Below are 24,660 nucleotides of genomic sequence, written 5' to 3' on the forward strand. Positions count from 1 at the left end.
TGGTTTATACGTATTACATCTGATTGTTAGAGAAACCAAACTGAGTGTTAAGCAAGACTTTTGAGGCTGATGTTTAAAATAGATAGATATTTAAAATATACAGATAAAATATATAGATGAGATTTCAGCTTGGGGTGGCTCCGACCACTTATTTCGGGCGGAATGCTTACTTTACAAGTGGGTTGTCAATTTCCTAAACGAGACAGTTTTAGGGTTCTTATCTTTAGGAGATGATTTAAGAGTTGTTGCCAGAAAATCTCTTGCTTGTGGTGTTTTCTGAACAGTAATGCATTCTGAGTATGGCTGCCAAGACCTGACCACGACTCCTGTCGGCGGTTTCCGGGGAAGCACAGGAAATTATTTCATTGTCCTACTATCTTCCTTCATTTAAAAAAAAAAAAAAAAAGTGTGTCAAAGGACACTTACTGGGAATAAAGGCATAACCACACCATAAAAGCTGCTGAAATCATCAAGTATCTTATACTGCTGTTTGATCCCCTGGAAGAGAAAAGTGAGTTTATGGTACTTAAAAGGATTTGTGAAAATCCCTGAGCCGGTAGCCTCATTGTTAAAAAAATCTTTCATTCTACTCGGTCGTCGACCCTTTGTTTTATTGGTCATTGAATATAAAATCAAAAGACAGTAGCCTTGATCTAATCACTGTTCCAAGCCTCTTATGAGCCAATGTACAAAATTATGGCCAAAATGACTTGGCTCATTTTAATTCACTTAAACGCTCTGCTAATGCACTTAAACCCTCTTCCCTGTAACACAGTCAGCCACCTGACTGCTGTGGTTTCTCTTGACAGTGTGACCCCAGGGAAAGATCATGTCCAGGAGAAGACACTTTGCTGTTAACTAGCTTCATCACCTTGGGCAAATAACTGCACATCTCTGGTCCTCAACATCCTCATGGGGAAAATGAGGTGGGAGAAATAATGATTGCTTAGCGCCTTCCAGCTCTGCTATTCTCCGAATCTATTATTTGTTGTATTTGTAAGCAACAGAAAAGCCAAAAACATCATCAGAACGAGCACACTGATCTGGAGACAATGCCTGAGAACATGCCAGATTCCCTAATTTAATAGAAAATGCACTGCTATGGAGATCTGCCTGTTTGACAAACTATTGTCTGCATCTATTAAAACAAGTATCTAGACAGGTTACCGCCAGGCAAACCAAGTAGCCTGATTCAGCTGATAGAAACTGCTAGGGTGGAGACGCTCTTGTATGCAAATACGAGGTGCCGACTGAACCTGAAATGCATATATTATCCGAAATGCGAATTTATGTAACTTTCAAACAGATCCAGAATACCCTGATCTTTATTCATTCAACAGAGAACTCAAATAAGCAAATTGGTGTCTGCTGTAGAGATTTATGGAAAAGTTGAAGCTCTGTCTCTCTGGTTTGTGACAGGAAATAAGGGGTGGGGGTGGGGAAGAAGAGACCCAACAAGAAATACACAATAAACACAGTAACACACAAGATAAGCGGAGTGAACGAGGTCATTGTTCACCTGTCCCTTTTCCCACACTGTTCACTGTTCCTACAAATGAGAAATTCTTTTTTTGTGTGTGTGAGCTTCAGATTTCTTTTAATTGAGAAATATTCTTGATTGAAGGTGTATTAAGTATCTGTTTTGGTTGCTTTATTGCTTCCAATCTCTTAAGGAGAGCCTTGGGGTTTGACCTGTGCTGTTCATTAGTTGAGCAAAAATCTGTAGATCATTTTATGAAGCATTATTTATCCTCACCTAGAGATCAAAGAACATCTTAGAAAATGCAATCAGAAGTTCTGGGTTCAAGTTCCAATCATATATTTTATGATATAACATCAGGCAAGTTACTTTACCCTGCAGAGTGTCAGTTTATTCATCAACAAAATGAAGAAAATTATATTTTATGTTTCTTATGAAGATTAAATGAAACAATGAAAGTGATGTTTCCGCTATATCTTTGCAACGATCAGCTACAATCATTGATTTTATCATCAGTTTTGAGGTACCAACTATAGTTGTACCACACTGCAGGATCTCTAAACTATGATGTATTTTTATTTCATTGTTGAGAGATGAACAGATATTTTGAAACTTACATTTGATAAATGTAATGAATGTAAAGTAACATTTGTCACGGAGACAGCTGATTCTCATTATCCATGGTAGTGATGTTATAGTCTCTGAGAACATGGAGTTAGCAAATACTGGACCAGTGTTCCTTGGGGAAATAGAGAGTTAGGTTCCTATGTGCCTGTGGTCCCAACATTTTGTTCACCTGACCAACATAGAATCTTATGTGTGCTTCTGCTTAAAGATACCCTCTTTAATATATATTTTTGATTCACCAACATCTAACTCAAAGCCAACACACTAAACTCATGCCTGAACCAAGCTTAGCTAAACACACATCCTTTCCCCATAAGGCACATCGCATCTTTCTTGCACTGAGAAGCACTATGACAGCACTTCAGCCCCATCCTGGGGGGTGGGGGGTGGCATTTTAAGGGGCAAAATCTCCAACCAAAATCACAAAAATGCAAAACACCTGTCAGGAAATAGACTGCAGAAAGGGCACCTGTTTGCAGAATGAGTTGAAATTTGGAAAGCAGAGTGTTGCCTGCAGCTGAGAACATGCCCACGGGGCAACTCAAATTTTTCACCACATTGCACACCTCCATGAGTGACCACGAAATGCCAGGAGTGTTGATTTGTGGTTACAAATAAATTTCAGTGAGTAGGTGAGTTCACAAATACAGAATCCCACAAAAGATGAGGATTCTGTGTTTGCATGTACATTTATATACAATAATATATTTATTCAACACTTAATCATGTAGCAGGCACTATACTAAGTATTTTACATACATCTTCTCCTTTATTATAATAAATACATGACCAGAGTATCAGCATAATGTTACCAATATGAAATTGAGAGCTAAATTAAAATAACTTGGAAAAATTCACACAGATATAACCAGAATTTAAAGCTGTCTGATTTCAGAGCTTAATTTTGTTGTCCACATTCTTCTGTATTTCACCTATTGTGTTTTTTTTTAAATCAAGCAAGAGGACAGGCATGCCACTTCTTGTAAAAGTGGAAACCCCTACCTTTGATCATCATATTTAACTGAAATTTAAAGAACCAACGTAACTTGATTTGAAAACAAAGCTACAGATATTTAAATGCCTTCTGCATCTATGCTTCCAATTTTCAGTCATTTAATAAATATTTATTAAATGCCAACTGTGTGCCAAGAAGGGTTGTATGTGCAGTCATCAATGGGGAGGTAACACTGGGATTCCTTTGGAGCATCCCAGGACCGTTCTCCATTCATCTCCGAGAGTTAATATACACACATCACTAGAGCAACTTCAAACTCTTACAGGTCAAAAATGAAAGAAAGATTATTGCTAAGTTTGATGCCATTACCTGTCAAGCCAGTGATGTTTGGGAATTATATTAAAAAGAGTGCTCAGTATCCATTTTGGCTAAGAATGATGGATGCATTCATAAAAGCTTATATGTGAAACAATAACTTTCAGGGACAATGTATCAACCAGGATAGATTAGGCTCTCCTGCAAGTAACAAACAACCCCAAAGTATCACCATAAAGGTCTCTTTTTCACTCTTGCAAAGTCTAATGTAGGGTGAATGGCCCTCCTCCATCCTGTAGGCTGGTCCTAAGACATCACTGTCAATCAGTTAAAAGTCTGGGGAAGGCAGGAAGTAAAGGGGTTTTGTTTGAGCAATGTCTCTGCCACGAACACAAGTCAATTTTCTTGTTAATCCCAAATATTATCCCCAGCCTCAGAGATGATGGGTAATCTTAAATCTCATTTTGATTAATGGTAGACAATGGGGAATAACTGTCATTTAAAGCTCTTATTCTAGGCTTCAAATTTCTTCTAAATAATTTACATTGTTCTTCCAAAAAATGTTTAAAAACAGCTAAAGGATTTTTCTTTCAGGGTTTTCTTCAGGATTTTGAGTAGTATGAACTCAATTTCATTCTTCTTTCAATTATCTGGTTTGGGTGAGTTTGTCATAAAGGAAAAGGGGAAAAATCATTAGCTAGTGAGCATAATGTTGGGGCCAGGGACTCCAGTTAAATGTAAGTGGTTGTGTACTGCATTGAATAGGGTTCTCCTCACCACCGCAAACTCATGTCCAATCAGAGTTTCAGAATGCAAACTCATTTGAAAACAGGGTCTTTGCAGATGCAATTAGTCAAGCTAACATGGGGTCATACTGGATTGGGGAGGGTCCTGTTTGGCTACGTATTTATTTAGGACAGTTTATTAGTTCCCTGTGGTGGCTGTAACCAAGTACCACAAATGTAGTGGCTTAAAACAACATAATTTTATTATTTTATCATTCAGGAGCTCAGAAAACTTGTTTAATTAATTTATTTATTTAATAATTTTTTAACCTATTTTTATTGAAGGCATTTGATTCACAGTGTTGTGTTAGTTTCAGGTGTACAGCCAAGTGATTCCATTCTAAGTGTGTGTGTGTGTGTGTATACACACACACACACACACACACACACACATATACACATATATTCTTTTTCAGATTCTTTACCATTATAGGTTATTACAAGATTGAATATAGTTCCCTGTGCTGTACAGTAGGACCTTGTTGTTTATCTTTTATATATAGTAGTGTGTATATGTTAATCCCAAACTCCTAATTTATTCCTCTTCCCCCACTCCTTTCCCCTTTGGTAACCATAGTTTGTTTTCTACGTCTGTGAGTCTGTTTCCAGTTTGTAAACAAATTCATCTGTATCAAGGTCAGAAATCTAAATCCCTCATGCAACCTTAGCTGCTCCCTGCCATATTCTCAAGTTGTGGGCATTGGGAAGGGGACACCTGCTGATACACTATGTGGTCTCCTCCAGTCAGTGACCATGCCCTTGGGGTGCCATCAGTGGCAGGCCTGCCGCCATCAAATACACATCCTTATAGGCCACCCAGGCAGCCCCACGGGGGTAACCAACAGAACTTAGTGTCCAGGAGCCCAGAGTGAAGCCACCAACCTGAATGCAACCTCAAGGCTCTGTCTGGTTACTCATCCTCCCCACTCTGTTGGAAGTTCTCACCTTCCCCTACAGACTCAGCTCCCTGTGAGGGGCCTCCAGAGCCAATCTCAGCTTCATCTAAGCAGGATGGGAGCAGCCTGACCTCTGAGGTTCGACATCAAGCTTCTGACCCTTTCATCACTTGTGTTTCTACTCTCATAACCCAACTTCCTCCATATTCCTGAGATGGACGCTCTCTTCTGGGCCCTCATTCTGGCATCCAGTTCCTTACTGCATCCTCCAGAGATCTTGAATTCTTGTTTTGAAAATGGTTTACTATTGCCTCTACTTACCAGTTCCCAGTCCCAGATCCAGAGTCCTGCCCTCAGCTCGGTGGCCACATTTCTCTCCTCCTGACAGGTTTCCTTAATGCCAGAGCCTGTTTGTCTCCTCAGCTCCGTGGCCACCCCTGCCCCCTGCCCCTGAGTTCACAGTTCCCACTCGCATGCCCACTGGCACCAGCACTGGCCCCCTCTCCTAGGCAGGTGCTGCCTCTTTTCATAGAACTCATCCCAAAAAGGTCAGTCTTCAAGGAGACCCAACATGTCCCCTTGAGCTCTTTCCAAGGCAGTGTTTGAAACAATCCCAGGCTCTGAGAGAGGAAAGTTACTCCCCAGTAGCAACTTTGTCCCCAAATGCTCTCCTGTGAATAACACAAGACTTCCTATTTTTCAAAGCATTTTAAAATATATGATTTGCTCCGTATCAGGGCCAGGGAGAAAAATGCACCCATTATTAGAATTAAGTGACATAATGAAAAAGAATATGAAAAGGAATATATGGGGGTGGGGGGTATAGCTCATGCTTAGCATACATGAGGTCACAGGTTCAATCCCCAGTACCTCCATTAACCACAATCAATCCATATAGATAGACAGATAGATAGATAGATAGATAGATAGATAGATAGATAGATAGACAGACAGACAGACAGACAGAAAAGGAATGTATATGTATAACTGAATCACTATGCTGTACACCAGAAATTAATGCAACATTATAAACCTACTATACTTCAATAAAAAAAAAAAGAAAAGAAAAAAGAATTAAATGACAGATGAGAAAACTAAGATTGAAAAGGGTAATGGAGCTACCAAAGATTATGTAACTAGCAGAGCCAGGGTCTGACTTCCTGCCGCCTGAATCCCAGGCTGTTTTGTTCCTGCCATGTGATGTCAGCGGGTCGAGCCTGTCCGTAGCATCTGCTGAGCATCTCAGGGTTGGAAGTGCTCTCAACTCCATCTTGAAAATTACTTACTAGTGTCTCTACTTACCAGTTCCATGTACTCTGGGGACTTTAAATGTCATTACGGTGGAACCCCCTCAGGAAATGCCCTGCCTAGCGGTCAGCCAGCCTCTGCTTCAACAGCCTTTCACTCCCCCAACCCCCAGACAAATATGCCACCTTTAAGCATCTCTGAATATTAATAAACTTTTCCTTATCCTGAGCTCACCTCTATGCCCCTAATTTCTACCCACTCGTTGGTTAGATCTGTTATAGCCAAGTTGAGACACGCATATGCGCGCAGACACATGTATGCGCGCACAGACACGCATGAGCGCACAGACATGTATGCGCGCATGTGTGCAGACATGCATGCGGAACCCCTTTCCCAGGACAGCCTTCCAAGTAATCTCTTCCATGCAAAACCATCCTGCTTCCTTTCCTCTCCCTCCAACAAAAGGATTTCATGCCCTTCCTTGTTGTGACCTCTCTCCTCTGAGTCATCTCTGAGGGGATCCCAAGCCGTGGCAGTGACAAAGGCACAACCACCTCAGTGGAGTCTCCAACCTGAGCACGATCTCCCTCCCGCTTGAGGTCGGCCAATCCCGCGAGAACACGGTGGGTCCTCCTCACGCTCTCATTTTACCGCGAGCTCGAGAAGAGCGTGAACTAGACCAGAGGTTCTGAGAACTGACCTGTGATCTCACAGCCCGAGTTCTGCCCAGCATCTCAGAAATTCTAATAAACAGACGCCCAACTGGAGAAGGCAACTCAAACTGCCACGAAGTCTCCAGGATCCCAGGCTGATGCGTGATCAAAGCCCATCTTGAGTAGGAGGAAAGGTGCTGATTCCCAGACACCGACTGCTCACCCCCGTCTGACGGAGCAGCTCCGAGAAGCAGTGAGTTGTGCCTCAGTGACTCGCACCCAGAAGTCACCGCACTTCCAGAGCCTCTCATTCATGGAGGGGGCGCTAAAGCAGCACACCTGAGCAGGGGACGGCTTCTCTCTGGCATCTTAATTCAGTTGGCTGTGTTTTAGATGTTCTTTTTTCCCCCTTCCTTTTGTTTTCATTGTAGAAGTAATTTCTAGCCAACCTGGTTGATCGGACAGAGCAGTTCCTCGATGTGCAGAGGGCAGCCACAGCCAAACCTTCAGGCACTGCTGCTGGCCTCGGATGCAGGTGGCAAAGGCAGACGGCAGGCAACCCTGATGCGCCTCAAGATGCCAAAGGGGCTGCCCTTGGTAGTTCAGGAAGCCTGGTCTGGGTACTCTCTTCTGCTGCCTTTTGGTCCTTATCCTGTATTTTGTAGTAACTGAATTTGTGCTTGTCACTAAGCCTCGACCTCTATCCTAGGTCTGGGAACCAGGTTCCGGATGTGTTCCTTATACTGGGTGGTTTCCAGCCCAGTACTTTTGTCTAAAATGATGGTGCCCTGCCATGCTCTTAATAGCTTTTCCTTTACCTAGAATCCCAGGACCGCAGCCAGGGCGCCGCTACCACCTGCCAGACTTCCCTGATGCCAGTATCCTGCTTGAGTCTCCGCATGACCTCTGTACCCAGAATCCCCGTTGCTAGGTTCCTCCTATCAGGCCCTCAGCCCTTCTCCTGTGCCACACCACCGAATGCCTACCCTCTGCTTACACGTGAACCTAGTGACTCACCTCCCCCTCTCAGTGTAGGATACATGGCTTCCTTTGCTCCCTGCCAACAGCTGGGATGACATCAACCCAAACCCAGGGACCAATTCAGCTTCCCAGGCCCTCCAATTCTGTCTGATGTCACCACGTTGCAAGATCCTTTCTGCTCACAGCAGCTCTGGAGGAGAATGGATGAGAATTCAAGCTGCAGAATGGGGCATGTGCAGCCTGGGGACTCTCCACTAATGAGAAAGGGAGATGCTGGGGAAAGACATTTAGAATCGGCTTCCCCAGCCCAAACTGCCAGTGCCACTTACCCCCTGCCCACTCTCATTCCCTCCTCGCCCCCCCTGATTTCTGTCATCGTGAGGGCTGGGCCAGCTCCACGGACACACAGACTAAGTCATTAAACAAACACTGTCACTTAAGTATTTTAGACTTTTCCTTTGGACTATATTGATGGCAAATAACAAATTACCCCCAGGTTATATTTACCACCTCTGGGGGTATTTTAACTCACAAAAACAAGTATTTTATCTCAGAAAAACAAACTTGTGCTTGGTTATCCTGAGGATGTACTGAAATTCACAAAGAACTACTTTTTTTTTTTTTCCATGTGGTGATTTCTTTACAGAAGTAAGCACTCTCCCATTTGCTAATTGATATGAAAAGCAAAGATACAGCATCTCCTCTTCCATCACTACCTCCAAAATTAAATTTAACAGGCAATACTCCGCTCCCGCAGGGAGAACAAATGGGCTGGTTACTCATTCATGGAAAACAGGTGAAAATTTTCCAACGACTGTTTCTTTGAAGTGTCTATTTTAAGAGACTTGAGGGGGAGTAGGTTAGAAGGTGAGTATCCAGCCTTTTAGAGAGCACAGATCAGGAGTTTCAGCCGAGTGGCTGCTTCTCAAATGTCAATACATGGAGTGTGCCCCAAACAACCTGAGCTTGTCTCCAAATTCTACGTGCTTTGCAACCCCATCCTGTATCTGAATGTCAAAGCCACCTTCACAAAAACAATATTCCTTAGTTAAACTAAGTAGGAAAATGTAGTAAAAAGATTCCTTGCTAGTCTGTAGGTGAAAGAAGATATTTTTTCTTAACAGAAACACCAGTGAAGACGAAAGGCAAGTATTGTTTTAGACTCCCTTCAATTTCCAAAATACCACTTAAAAAATAATTACACCCACGATTTATGCATGATTCATTAGGCAGCAAGATAAAATGCATTGCTACATCTTAATTGCACTGAAAAAGCAGGCATCGTGAAATATAACCTCAATTTCTTGGGATTATAACTCAGTCTAGTAACCTCTTTGCCACGATGTAGACCTTGTTCAAATAGTCTACCTTTACTAAATTACAACAGTACTATTTTAGTTCTGAAGAATTTTTTTCCACTTAAGTAATTAAAAGGTCAAATAATCTGTTACCAATATTTAAGCTTTTTATTGTGAAAGTTAATACGCTTGAATTACAGGATTCCTTAGTAAGACGACCGGAATGTCATCTGATGGAGGAGAGGGAAACCCCAGTTGTGGGCAAATGAAAGTGTTTTTAAAGACTGTGGTTTTCCTCCTCGTGATCCCCATGAAGATCAGAACGTTATCCAGGCCCAAGTAGTGAATCTGTACGCATACAACATGCTCTCCATCTCTCATACCGATTACAGACGCAAGCTAAGAAAGGACCGCATTCGTTACATAATAGATTATCTTACTTAGTACATAACGCTTATGATGGACAACATCTTTCAGGGTGTAATCAGCCGTTCAGAAGACACCAACTGCTAATTATCAATCTGAAGAAGGCAGGTTGAGAGTCATGAGAGTCAGCAACCCCCCCCCTCCCCCCGGAGGTTGTGAAGGGCAGCCTCTCTGAGGCTCTGATCCCGGCACCGCCCCGGAAGAGGCAGCCTGACGGAGTGGAGGGGCAAGGTGCCGGGATCTCAGCATCTCCCCCATCCCCATCACTGTTCAGACACGTACCTGTGGTCTTTAATGGAGTTTTCTCTCCTAGCAAGAGTTTTAACCTTTTGGCGTGGATTTTGCCTTGATAATGTGAGTCAGCCACCACCGCGGAGGTGAAGGACATGTTACAGAGTGTACAGCACTTGTTTTTATCCACCATGTCAGCATCACTTCCCTGCGAGGAAGAAAGACAAAAAGAACATGAGAGAGCGCCCCCGGGGCCCCAGATTTCTTTGTTTTTTTTTTTTTTTTTTTTTTCTTTTCTGGTTCCGCTCTGTTGCGAGTGGTACCACAGACTTTCTTATTGAAATGGCTGTTTACTCTTGGTCTGTGATCTCTTTTTGTCCTTCATCATAATCATCATCAAAACTTTCTCAGCGGCTGAGTTCAACCCGTACTGAACAGGGGCCACTGCTGCCAGGCACTGGGAACACAGGACAAACCTGTGGATGCGAGCTGCCTGAAATAAAACGGGGCCCCTCAGAGGCCAGAGCATGTTGGATCCGGCCTCGTGAGGAAAGTAGTCTGTAATTGCACCCTTTTGCTTATCAAAGTCAGTAAAATATCAGACTTCACATGGCCTGAATTATTTAGCAAAAATTATCATTTGGCATTCAGCTCTGCCTTTGACCCACTTCAGCCTCATCAGGACACGTGACTCCATGGTCAAGATTTTTTTTTAAAGATTTCTTTAAGGAATTGAAGGTTTTTCATCACTGACTTCAGCTTCTATCATAAAGTGAGGGTATGACCATGCTAGCCGAATTTTCCGGGAGCGTTTGTTTCCTTTCCTTCAGGAAAGGTGATCATTAACTGCTGCCTGACATACTTCAATCCAGCTTGATTTTTATTTCTCTGTCAGACTTAATGACGATGAATAATGATTCAGGAAGAAATAAATCCTCCGCCACACCATGTGACCTGGCTGTTGCCCCCACAGATCATCAATTACCCGTCTCACCAAGGGGAGGATTAATCCATTGGCTCCCCTCCTGCCTACTTCGAAATTGAGCATAAAGAAGACTCTCAGATAAGGAGAAAATCTAGTCCTTAATAGAACGGCAACAGCAAAGCATCTCTTTGTTAAAGAGCAGCCTTGGGAGAGTATCTGGCCCCACAAGAGCCCCTTCTCCCACTCTCAGCAGGTTCAAAGAGTGCAATCTAAAATGGCAGGGAGAGGAGGAGGAGGGTGGGGATGGGCTGGAGAAAGGGAGTTACATATTTTCCTGCATAATAATAAGATGTCCAGACTGCTGGAGAGTGTTGCCTGGCAAATTATGTGGCAGTTAGAAAACGAACTCCTTCCTTCTTAAGGCATTAGCCTGTAATAACTCTGATAATTAGCACTCATCTTTGAAAGGAGTGGTATGTCTGTGTGCGTGCGTGCATGCGTGCATGTGTGTGTGTATGTGTGTTCCAAGAGGTTGGCCTCCTGATCAGGGGTGGGGGAAACGGAGAGACCCCATCAGGGACTCTGAGATTTGTAGTTACAAAGCCCCAGCTTCTGCTGTTTCCTGTCTCTCCTTAGCATATTAAATCTCAGCATGTCCCCACCCTCTGATCAGTCAGTGAGTCAGATTTGAAGAAATGTACTGCTGGGGAGCGGTGGTCAGTGAGAGGAAATGAATCTGATGGAGAGAGGAGGGGCTTCCGCCAGGGGCTTCTCCTGGCGAGGCACAAACCTCAGGGCAGGCTGCTGGGTACACTGAGAGCATCCTTGCTGAGGGTTTCAAGCTGAGGCGCTTTGAGTTTCCTCCCCAGTGGAAAAACAAAAAGGAATCAGAAATCCTTTTACCCCTTTGTGTGGTCTGCGCTGGAGGCTGACTGGACCAGGCAGTAAGGGAGGGGGAGTTGGCGTCCCCTCACTTACCTCCCCAGCCAAGCCTGGGAGATGCCACAGACCCACAGACAGGGTCAGGGAGTTACTGAAAAATCTGAGACCAGTTAAGTGAGGAACAGCCAGCTCTGGAGGATCGAAAGACCCAAACTGGGACTGTCCCACTCTGTGTTAGGGGGTACTGGTCCTACCCTTAGGGGGAAAAAAAAGGAAGGCTGTGAGAGTATGACCCATTTTCACCTACTTGTGCATAATATGGGTTGAAGCATATAATTTTTCTGAAAATTAGGCACAAGAGCGTAAGCCGAAGCTTAACTCACAATCTATACCTGCTTAGAATCCAGGCACGCCCTCTCTCACTGCTGGCAAAACCGCCAGCCAAGCCTGGCCTCGCGAACCAGTCCCTCCCTCCCTGGTGCTCCAAGGTGGGGGCTTTCTACAGAAAGGCTGGAAGCCTGGACACAGGGTTCTGCTGTCATCATGTGAAGTGGATTCAGAACCAGCTTCCAGGGTAAAGAATAGCCCCTTCGACTGGATAATGACCATGATTTATGGTATTCACTCATTTCACACATCTGTAAGGACCTATTAATAGGGGCAGTGCTGGGTTAAACGAACAGAACTTGACTCCGTGTTATTAAGGAGGCTGGAGCCAGGAGAATTGCAGAAGGCAGGCCTCAGATGAAGGGGAAGTATTATAATCAAGGAACTACCATCTCCTCCTGGACTCACACTCTTCCAATTGTAAGGGGCAAAAAAAGACCAATAAGGCAAATGAGCCGATTTGTGCAGATTTGCATCTCAAGCCTTTCTCATGCCTGCAATGTCCTCCCTCATTTCTTGTCTACTCTAGTCTTTCCAGAACCTGACTTCATGGCTCATTGTAACCATCACTTCCTTGAGGTGAAACTTCCTCTGCCTCCGCCTACTGTACTGCAGTAGTGGGCACTGGCTTTAGGGTCCTCTCCATGTCCTTGACATACTTCTTTTATAATCGAACTCTGAATTATTACACGTATTTGTTTCCATATCCGATCCCCTCATGAGGAACAAGGGAATTGTCAAGGTCAAGGAATTTGTTTCATTGATATTAAGACTTCAGCTCCTAGGACAATGCTTGTCACACGGTGGGACCTGTGGATGTTTATGGAAGGACAAGAGGTGTTGAGGCTTGGTTTGAGGGGTTAATAAATTGCATGACATAAAAAGTCAACAGAGGAGACACATAATGCACGGAGGTTTATGGTCAGCCAAGATCTTTCAGACTAACAGGAAGTGAGCCAGAAAAAGAACCAGGGTTTTCAACAATTTATAAACTAACTTGAGGGCTTGGCTGCAGGGAGGGTATAGCTCAGTGGTAGAGCGCATGCTTAGCACGCAGAAGGTCCTGGGTTCAATCCCCAGTTCCTCCATTAAAAAAAAAATAATAAACGAACAAGTAAATAAACATAATTACCTCCCACCCCCCCAAAAAAAGTGATCAAGTAGAGGACCATCTTCCCAAAATCTATGTTAGTTTCATCATGATTTTCATATAGATTCTTAAGATTCCTGCTCTCCTGGGCAATCTCATTCACATCACCATAGAGAAGGACCAAAGAATAACAGAAGCAGAAAACCAATTGTTATGCAAGAAAATATTATGGGATGTAGTGATGTCATGGTTGCAGAAGAGGGACCGAGAAAGCTTAGGTAACTGACAACAGAGGGGCTGCGATGCCCTGAGAAGTGAGACAGCTTTTGAGGCCCAGAGGACATATTTTATGGGATATTTTACTAGAGAGGTGAGTGTCACTCACAGGATGCCACCAACTCTGACTCCTCTCGTGACTCTGGTGAAGTCACAACTGCCCAGAAAGAATCTCAGTGGTCACCAAGGGCCTGAAAAGTATCAGAACTTTTAATTGTGTATTCTTGGCTATCAGAATCCCAAATTAATGGCTCCTTGCAACTACAGAATCTAGCAGCATTTCCTGAAGTCTTCCACTGCACCCAGAACACTGCTGTTATCTGGCTCAGGGGAGAAATTCCATCACATTTGATGAGCTGATCTCAGTGAACACAAAGTTTCTGATTTAAAGAATTGAGAATGGCCCCAAGCTACCAAGCCAATGAAGAGGAATCCAAGATAGTCTTAAAATACGGGTTTCAAACTGAAGGCAAAAATTCAGACTTTTTCAATGCAGCATCCACACTGCTGAAAGAAAAAAAAAAGGAAAGAACAAAAAGAAAGTTTGCAGACTGTCCTAAGGCTGCTTAGTCAAAGCATTTTGCAAAGTTAAGAAGTTTTCAGAAAAATCCAATAGAGGTGGAAAACCCTGGCTCGCTAGTCCTGAAAGTCCTTTTTCGTTTTTGTAAGTTTTTTTTTTCAGACTTAATTCTGATAACTGTCTTCATTTTCCTTTACTTTAGGTGATTGTAAAAAGTCTAGAAGGAGAATGTTCACTCTCAGAATGTCAGAGTAAGGAATGCTGTGAAACTGTTCTCCAGCAGAACCATAACTGGTGAAAATTATTTTTTTTCAATATCTTTAAAGTCTCTGAAAATTATCCAAAGAGCAAACACCAAATTAAAAAATATATATATATTCAAGAAAATATACTAACTCAGTAAGAACAGTGAAAGTCAATGGCACTTTGGAGACAACAATCTCCCTCCCTACTGACCCCTCCCTGCCCAGCATGATGGAAGCTCCGCTCTGGTGGTGTGTGGTCGAGATATTAGGGCTCCCTCTGCCATCAGCTCCCAGTTAAGGGATATCAGAAAGAACAGACCACCAGTATTAGTTGCATCCTCGTTTGCTCCAAGATGTAGAAGCAAAATTCTTGACACTTTAGCCAGGAGATCAGGTGCTCTCTGCTTCCACTTTCATTCACAGGACAGAAGCTCTAACCCAGGCATAGCAAGCTAAGAAGAATATTGGAAACTTGATTGGCCTTGGCCCAGCTTGCTTGTAGGACAGAGCTTCTGTGCCAGGAAGAACAAGCTAAGAAAACCTGAAGATGCCACCTTCGGCCAGCTAATAAAGCAGGGCTGTCACTCTGAGAGAAACAGTGGCTCAGAGATTTTTCCATAAGATGAGAAGGACAAGAGGGGGACTGTAAGAAAAGATGGCTCCTAAACTCTCCCCAGAGGAACTGACTGTGTTTGAAAAAGAGTGTAGGAAGGTTTAAGTTTAAGGATGCTCTCAAAACCACTGGAGATTTGGGTGGTAAGCAATTAAGAGAAAGCTGATGGCCTATCAGAGCAACAAACTAAACCACAGCCCAGCAAGTTCATCAGAGAGAACTAGGGAAACAGACAGCCAAGGGGAGCCTGGCTGGAGTCAGAACAAGCGTCAAAGACTTGCTTCCCAAACACATGCTACCGAAAGGACTGAATGTAATCAGGTCAGACCACAGAGCAGCCACATCCTAGAGCCTTGGCAAAAACAACAGAGCAACCATCCAGCAATGAGCAGAGCCTAAGAGCTAGATACGACTCTAGCAGGGACGGACAGCTTAACAGAGAAGATCACGGAAAGAGACAGTCGAAGAGAGTCCTGCAAAAACAACGGTCACCCCACAGTGACTGTGAACTTTCGTAAGGCTGTTCCTCTGAGCAGTGACATTGGTGGCTGCCTATCGTGGGGGAAAGAGATATAATTAAAATAGTCTAGCCAAGCTATTGGGCAAATAAATAAGCAATTAACAACAGAAACAAGCCCTGGAGGGTGGGGGAATCCGTTTCCAACATTGCTATGCTATATTACCTAAAATAGCCAGTTTTCAACAACAACAGCAACAAAATTAAAAAAAATATGTAAAAGAAAAAAAAAAAACAGCATAGTGTAACCCATACACAGGAAAAAAAGCAACAACAAAAAAGAGGGCCCAGACGTTAGGTTTAACTGGAAAAGACTTCAAAGCAACACCAAAGACGTCAAACAAGCACAAATGTGCCCAAAGAATTGTAATATCCAAAGGAGAAGAGAAAGAAGGAGGAGCAGGGAAACATTCAAAGAAATAATGACTGAAAACTCCCCAAAGGTGAAGAAAAACATTGCTCTTCACATCCAGGAAGTTCAACAAAACTCTAGTGGGATAAACGCACCATGATCTACATCCAAATACATTATAGTAAAAATGCCGAAAGCTAAAAACAAAGGGAAGATTTTGAAGCAGCAAAGAAAAACAGCTCATCACCTACAGGGGAACCACAATAATACCGACAGCTGACTTCTCATCAGAAACAATGAAAGCTGGAAGGCGGTGGGACGGCAGGCTCAAAATGTTGAAAGAACCAAGAAGGAAAACTTACATCCCAACAAAGAAACGTACATCCAGCAAAGCTTTCTTTCAAAAATTAAGGTGAAATAAAGACACTCAGAGGTTTTTAAAAACTGAGAGAATTTGTTACCAGCAGATCCACACTACAATATATACTAATGGAAGTAGTATTTATAAAATTTATATATATATAAATGCATATGTCTTCTTTCTTCTCTTAACTAAGTTAAAAAGTATGTGCTTAAAATCACATGCATATACTTGTTTAGTTGGGCCAATAATATATAGAAATATAACGTCCTTGACAATAACAGTGCAAAGGAGGTAGGTGGGAGCAAAACTGTCACAAGGTAAAGAAATGAAATGACACCAGATTGTAACTCAAATCTGCAGGAACTAATGTTAAGTACCAGGAAGAGTAAATAAGAAGGTTAATACAACAAACATTAAAATATATTTTAGTGATCTGTGACCTACATAGATCACGGAAAGCAGCGCCCACCCCCAGTGGGGAGGCTGGCGCCACCAGACTCCTTCCTGGGAACCACATGGCATCTCAGCATCCCATAGGCATAGCTTTGAACTGTCTGTGAGCATCTGTGCTTTATCTCCATTAATTTTGTGTCTCTCTTAGCAAGAGGAGCCCTCTTTGCTTCACGGCATTTCAGCTTTGGACAGGTTTCATGGAAATCATCTACTTTCTGAGAGTGGGGGGAACCTGTATTTGCAAATTTACCTACTTGCAAATATTTACTTTTTTTTAAATTGAAGTATAGTCAGTTATAATGTGTCAGTTTCTGGTGTACAGCACATGTCCCAGTCACGCGTATACATACATATATTCGTTTTCATATTCTTTTTCACTAAAGGTTATTACAAGATATTGAATAGAGTTCCCTGTGCTATACAGAAGGAACTTGGTTTTTTAAATCTATTTTTATATATAGTAGCTAACACTTGCAAATCTCAAACTCCCAAATTTATCCCTTCCCACCCCCTCTCCCCTAGTAACCATGATTGTTTACTATGTCTGCAAGTCTGTTTCTATTTCGTAGATGAGTTCATGGTGTTCTTTTTTTGTCTTTTTTTAGATTCCACCTATGAGTGATATCACAGATGGACACAGAGGTCATCATTCTAAGTGAATGAAGCCAGAAAGGGAAAAAAACCCCAAATATTTACTTGTAACCCCCAAATCCATACTTGAGGTTTTGTGACTGTTTGCAGACACGTATGGAGTGGCAAAAAATTTGAGTCACCTGACACACACGTTCCCAGCTGAGCTCCAATGAGGCAACACCGCTTTCTTGTCACACCTCTCATTCTATAAACAAGCGTTTTTTCCATGGCCTATTCAGTTCCCCATGTTTTGCATTTTTGTGTTGGTGATTTTACTGCTTCAAATCGACCCCCAAGGGTAATGCTCAAGTGCTGTCTAGTGGTCTCGAGCCCCACAAGGGTGGGATGTGCCTTACAGAGAGAATACACGTGTTGGAGGGGCTTTATCCAGGCGTGAGTAAAAGTGATGATGGCTGTGAGTTTGGCGGTAATCAATCAATCAATGCTGTGCCTCCGGGACAAGGCAGAGGAAATTTGCTGATCCGTATGTGAGATCGCTCCAGAAAGTGTGAAAGTTATATCTGCAGTGCATGAGGAAGCTTTGGAAAAGATGGAAAAGTGGCTACATTTATGGATTCACAAGATAACAACCGATAGAAAAAGCAAAATGGACAGCCTTGTTGTGAAGCTAAAAGTCAGTGAAATGCACCATATTACACAGAGCTGGGAAAATCACTTTCTCAGCTCATTTTATCGTAAAGAATAACGATGTATAATCAGTTATTTGTAAGAAATATGTTCAATAAGGCATCTTTAAAGAGGAACACTCACAAAAATGAAGTTAAATATTGATCAGGTAACAAAAGTCTTGTGACCAGTGGCTTGCAGGAACTTAACCCTGTCTTTCCCCGAGGAGCAATGGCTCTGTATTTGCTAACTCAGAGTCGGTGACTTTAGAGATGAAAACTGAGAAGTGAGTGTATATTTCATTCCAGAGAAATAAAAAGATATATCCACAGAGAAACTTGTACATAAATATTCATAACAGTACACTTCATAATAGCTCAGAAGGGAAAATAACCCATGTCCATCACCTGAAGAACAGGTAAATAAAATGTGCTATAATCCATACAATGATAGATTAACAGCGATGAAAAGAATAAAATACTGACACATGCTACCGTCCAGATGAACCTTGAAAACATGGTATGTGAAACACGCCAATCACAAAAGACCATACTTTGTATGATTCCATTTACATGAAATTTGCAGAATAGGAAAATCTATAAAAATTAGAAAGTAGCTTAGTGATGGTCAAGGAATAGGAGAATTGGGACGGAAAGGTGAGGGAAAACGGGAAGCAATTATTAATGGGTACAGGGTTTCTTTTTGGTGATAACATTCCACGATTTATTATGGTTAATAGCTACATGACACTGTGGATACACTAAAAACCTTTGAATTGTACACTTTAAATAGGTGAACTGTATGATATATAAATTATATCTCAATAAACCTGTTATACAAAAAAAAAAAAAAAGCCTAAGAGATGCATTTAAATGATCCCAAAAGCCCAAAGAAAGACTGACATTTGAAGCATAACTTGTCTTTTCGGGGCATCTTCTGGTTGGAGGCAAACCCACTGAGAAGGGAAAAGCAGTAAGAATGATTATTATTTTTTAGTTGATTTACAATGTCATCTCAGCTTCTGGTTATAAGAAGAATTATTTTGTTTGCATGCACTGCCTTGTAGTATATGGAATTCCTCTCAAGATGAGCTGGATGGACATCCTTGGAATTCTGATCACTGATGTCCGCTTTGGCTAAAGACATTTCACGGCTATAATGGAAACCTATCAGCAGCTGCTACTAAGCCACCCCTGAGGCAAGAGGCATGTGATACCCACTGCTAGAGCCCAAAATAACTGTATCCTTGCCCATACCCTGCGGGAGGATAAAATGCCCATAAATGCAACTACTCCCAGAGTGATGCATGCCGTGGCTTACTGTCTGGTATTTAACTCTGAAAAGAGGCGGTAGGCAGGTAAGAACCTTCTTCTCCCTCTCGCCTACTCTACTGGGACAGAAAGACCCAGAAGTCATGTTCCCTGAGTGGCTGCAGGTTCTGAGCAATCATTCTCCCATGGTTTCCTCTCCTGCATCCTGGCCCACTCCATCCAGGGCCCACTTTTCTCTCTCCTCCCAGCGTATTCACATCCCATCAGGATGCCCGACCACTGCATTCAGGAGTCCCTTCAGGACTTCTGAGAACTTCCTCTGTATCTGCGTTGCTGACCTCTTCTGGTCCTTAACATCCATGCCTTAAGTTTTGATTAACGGTATTCTTTTCATTGTTTTACTAGCATTTTTTTTTAAAGTGTGGTCTCTCCCAAACATCCTGAAGGCCAGATCTTTAGGAATTACCCTCCCTGTGTCTCCAGAACCTGCCGCGGGTCTAGTTACAAAGAAGAGACTCAATAAACACGAATTAAAGGGGTGCTGAATGAGTGACTTGGGCGTGGCCATCCACGAACCAGCTCCAACTTGATCACATACATCTGTTTTCCACATGCAATCATCTCTCCCTTGCTCTCTTCCCAACACTGTTGCTCTGTCTCAGGAGAAGAGCAACTGGCATAAAGTTCATACTCGATACCAAAATGGGGACAGTGGCAATGAGACGTTACCCTGGGAGTTTGCCCACACAAGAAGGCTGCGTCCCGCTGGCTAGGAAGGCGGGTGGTGTCCAGATGCCCCAGGAAGAAGCTGCAATGCCTGTGTGAAAGCTGGCAGGAGCCTTGTGCTCCCCTGTGGACTAGAGACATACATCCCCCGTCACCTGGATGGCAAACCATCTCTCCATTTCCATAGGATTGGGGAAAGCGGTCCTTGTGGCAATAAAGGAAAGAGAGGAGGAAGCCGTCTGCTCAGGTGGGGTGTAGAACTCTCTGTGTGCCTTTGGCATTTGGAAGGCACTGGTTGGTTTTTCAGTCACTGAAGAAACATTGAAACAGATGGTAACAGTACTTACAAGATCCCAAAAGGGAGAAATTAGCCAGAGCTCCTGGGAGAGGACAAACTCATAAGTTAGATAAACCCCACTAACAAAGAGAGCTAGCAAAGGAAACTGCCGCAGGGGGAAGACATGCCGCAGAGAACACAGGTGGCGGGAGAGGCGGGGGGACCAGGAGGAGACAAACGTCGAAAAGCTCTCAAAATCTCAGAAACTGCCGGAGAAAAAACTGCATTTACTGTCTGAGACACCACGTGAAGACTGGACGGAGCTGAGGCAGCCTTAAAACTGGCGTTGCACCCATCCCGAGAGGCCGTCCTTAGAGCAGCGCTGTTTTCCATCGTCGCCACACTCTCATAGTCCACAGCACCGGCCCGGCTGCCCTTCCTGAGAGTCGGCTGTGCCCGACGTCCTCCGAGGTGCCTTACATACGTCCCCACATTTAGTTTTCATAATAGCTCAGAACCAGAGCTGTCACGTGTATATCTCACAGTGTATAAATAAATATTATTCCTTTTCCATTTGCTCTCATCCCCCCAAATACAAGCCATCAGCAGATCCCATCCCTTGGCCTCCAATTACGTCCCGAAACTATTTCTCTCTCTCTCTCAATCCACTTTTACTTTCTTTTCTTCCATCGATCCCGTCTGAGCCTGAGTCCTTCTCCGTGGCGGGCCCCTCTTTTATATTCTTCATAGCTCTTGTTCCACATTCTAAACTTACGTGGTTTAGATATTTAAATCCACATATCTGTTATGTCTCCCACCACTAAATTACTCAGTCCCGTGGGCCCAGTACCTAGAATGGCAGCGCTGTCCTAGAGCATACAGTACCAGCCACAAATACGACCACGTTTAAATTTTCTAACAGCCATGTTAAAAAAAATAAAATAAAAGAACCTGTGAAATTAATCTTTAAAAACAGATTTTATTTAGCCCAATACATTCAGACTGTTTTCCTTTCAATATGTTTTCAACAGAGCAATTATTAAGGAGGCATTTTATCTTCTTATTCTCCTACTAAGACTTTGAAATCTGGTGTTTATATGAACAGCACATCCCAATTCAGGTTAATCCATGTTTCAGACAAGTCAGTGGGTCCATAGGCTGGTGGCTGCTGGGCTTTCCGTGCAGCCCCAGACCACAGTGAGTAATGATGAGATACCAGTTGAACTGAAAAATCAGTGAATCACTGAATGGAGGCGTCAGTGTATAAATAAATGAATAAATTCCCATTTTCACAGATCAGGAAAATGAAGCTCAGTGTGCTTCCCTGAATTCTCCAATGTATCATACTTTTAGAATGGTGGGGGGAGCTGATTTTTGAATCCTTGACTCACTAAATTCAAGGTAGTGTTACTTTCCATGATACGGCCTGGCATCTTAGGTCAGTCTTCTCACCAGAAACTTTCAAGGGCTCTTTACTACCTAAAAATAAATTTTTTATCCTGACACTTAAAATCTGCCACTATCTAACTCTCAACAGTTTTCCACAGCTTTTTTTAAAATATTTTTATTCCCCTAACTAATTCTTTTTTTACTGACATATAGTCAATTTACAATGTTGTGTTAATTTCTGGTGTACAGTATAGTGATTCAGTTTTATATATATATATAATTTTTTATATGCATTTTCACTTTAGATTAATACAAGATATTGAATATAGTTCCCTGTGCTGTATGGTAGGACCTGGTTGTTTATTTTATATGTAGTAGTTAGTATCTGCAAATCTTGAAATCCTACAGCTTTTTATACACAATGTCCCCCAAGCAGGAACACCAAGGAGCCTGCCCAGTGAATGGTGTGACATCCCAGCTCTCCGTATCTCTGCTCTTCATTGCCCTCTTCGGATGCTGCAGGTGAGGGCAGAGTCAGTCCTTTCGGTCCCAGGGCTGTATCAGGTGTGAGAGCAGTAGCCTCCCCATGAGACGTAGCCCGTCTTATCCATCTGCTCGCCTCTGCCCAGTGCAGTGCCTGGAGTGCCCACAGTAGCTTGAATGGATGAATGGACCCCACCACCTACAACCACACTGAGTACAACCTTACATGTCTTTGTCCACATGGCCCCTTCCACCTAGAATTTCCCATCTCTCTACAGGCGAGGGTCATTCAAACATCATTTTCCTCTTCAAGGTTTCCCCCAGATGACCCCCCACAAAGAGATCTCATTCCTCCCTCACTCCCACACCACTTCATTCCAGCTCCTCCCACCCGACACGTAACACTACATAGCACACATCTCATTACCTGACGGAATGTCAACTCTTTGGTCCAAAAATGTATCATGCCCCATGCCCAGCATGGGCTTTTGTGTGATGTGGTAAGAAAAAAAAAAAAAAACCCACAGAAGACTGAATTTAAAAGGGCAAATCTCAATTCAAAAGGTTTAAGTCTTGGCTTTAAATGTACTGGATGGCAATTATAATTACTGAGTCTGAAATTTCTCCCCAGTTATGTACGAAATAAAATCTGCTCTGCCTGTCTATTCATGAGATAAAAGTCAGAATTAAAGAATACAATATATGGAGACATGTTTTGTAATTTGGAAAATGCTTTTCAATATATATATATGTACAATATTATAACATTATATCATTATAATATAATTCTAGGTAATAATAATATATTATTAATATATTAAGTATTCAGATGGACTAGAGAATGGATGCATATTTTATTTTATCTTTATTTTATCTTTTTCATGGAATTTACTCATACTGCACATTTTTCTCACTTATTTACTGGTGCACACGTTTAATGCCTGTTTCCTACCATTGTAACGGATGCTTCCAGAGGCCAGGAGCTCTGTTTTACTCCCATCTCTGTCCCCGGTGTCTGTAAGAGGACCTGCCATGGGCCATTCAATAAATATCAGCCAGTGAATTAAAACAAATGCATACATACAAAATAAAATGAGGATTCTGAGAAGATGCTGGTAGCAGTTGTAATAGTTTCAAAATTTCTCTAAATCCCCAAATAAAAAGAGAATGCAAAAGCCCAACAAGAAACTCACACTCAACCTTGATAACACAACTAGGTGACAGAGGACTCCCGTGAACTTCAAACTACAAGTGAAAAGAAATAAACCAACAAAAACTGTAAGTCCTGTAGGTATACGCACCTGTGCAGGAAACAGAAGGAAGCAGCGGGGCACCTGCTGGCCCTCAGAGTGGCAGGACCATTATGCAGAGAGAAAGCCCAGCAGCTGAAATGGGGGGGGGCCTATTCCACCCCCAGGTACAGGGGGGTCTATGGAAGGTCAAAAGAGGCAAGCACAGCCCAGCCCCTCTGACCTTCCCACATGACCCATCAGAACTTCCTTCCAGGAGAGAGCTCTGTACTGAAAAGAAACTGATCTACGTAGACTCAAAGTCCATCAGGACAAGGACAATGGAGACAAAGAAAGGAGAGGTTCAGCTGAACACGGGGGAGGGAGAAAGAGCCAATAACCTCAGTAAATGGGCCGTTATATTTTTTAAACACTACACACACACATACTTATGCCAAAAATTCAAAAAGTAAGGAGCTCTGCTAAGTTAGAAGAGCAACCTTAAATCATACCTCCTTCTAAAAGTTCAAGAGACAAATACGTGCTAATGAGCAAGGGAAAAAACACCAGAATCAGATCCTTTTTATAAAGTTATTTACCAAAGCAGCAAAATAACATGCTTACAGACAACGAAAACACATCAGAAATAAATGCTTTCAAAACAGATCAAAACCACCGCCTTCTGTTTCAAAGCAGACGAAGACGTTAAGAAAATGATACAAGACATGAAAGAACAATATAAGGATGAGAAAATTCACAAACTAGGCTTAAGAATGACAAAAATAAGTGGAGACGAAAGAGTAAATCACTTCAGAGATGAAGATTAAACTGAAAGGAAGAGAAGATGAATAAACACAATGAATAATTCTCCAAGAGAACCAGAAGGTAAAATTAAGGAAACCATTTAAAATTCCCAAAGAAGCAGAGCTACAAAGAGCTTCAGTGCTAAGTGACAAACTGAAGAAAGACAAGGATGATCCAACACATGAATAATTAGAGACCTCGAAAACAAAAGAGGAATAAAGGAAAGCAAACACATGGTCATTTCCTAAAAATCCAAATTAAAGAAATCAGTATATATTAAAAGAGCATCGTCCTAATGTCAGTTCAGAGCAACCAATACTGAAATACATTCCAGGAAAATTACTGAACTTAAGAGTAACATTTGAAAAAATTATTTGAGCCTCCAAAAAAAAAACCAAAAAACTTATTTATGGGGGAAACATATTAGATCATCATCAGATGTTTCAACTGCAGTGTTTTATTCCAAAAAATAAATACAGTAACATATTTTACATTCTCAAGAAAAGAAATGTGAACCCATTTTTTTTTATATCCAGCAAACCTGACATTTCAGGATAAAAGGTCCAAAGTGGTAACAGGTGCGAACTCGGGTAACTTTGTTCTCATGAGCCTTTCCTGTTGTATCTACAGAGATGCCGAGAGAGACACCAACATACAATTAGTATTTGTGTATTATATATGGTTCCTTATGAAATTAAGATA

The 24,660-nt window shown here is 42.3% G+C and overlaps 1 protein-coding gene across 5 annotated transcripts in view; it reads right to left on the minus strand.

Annotated features, from left to right (window-relative positions):
• The window catches only part of ZMAT4 (zinc finger matrin-type 4), a 420,999-nt gene that overhangs the window by 249,288 nt on the left and 147,051 nt on the right, over nucleotides 1-24,660 (minus strand). For all 5 annotated transcript variants that reach the window (XR_012502429.1, XR_012502427.1, XR_012502428.1 and 2 more), the window contains exon 4: nucleotides 9,947-10,103. Coding sequence is in view for 2 of the 5 variants with exons in the window: in XM_045518776.2 (XP_045374732.1) it covers nucleotides 9,947-10,103 (157 nt within the window). In the remaining 3 variants the exon portion in view is untranslated. The remainder of the gene's footprint in view (nucleotides 1-9,946; nucleotides 10,104-24,660) is intronic.

This window comes from Camelus bactrianus, chromosome 26 (assembly GCF_048773025.1).
Source record: "Camelus bactrianus isolate YW-2024 breed Bactrian camel chromosome 26, ASM4877302v1, whole genome shotgun sequence".
Lineage (NCBI taxonomy): Eukaryota > Metazoa > Chordata > Mammalia > Artiodactyla > Camelidae > Camelus > Camelus bactrianus.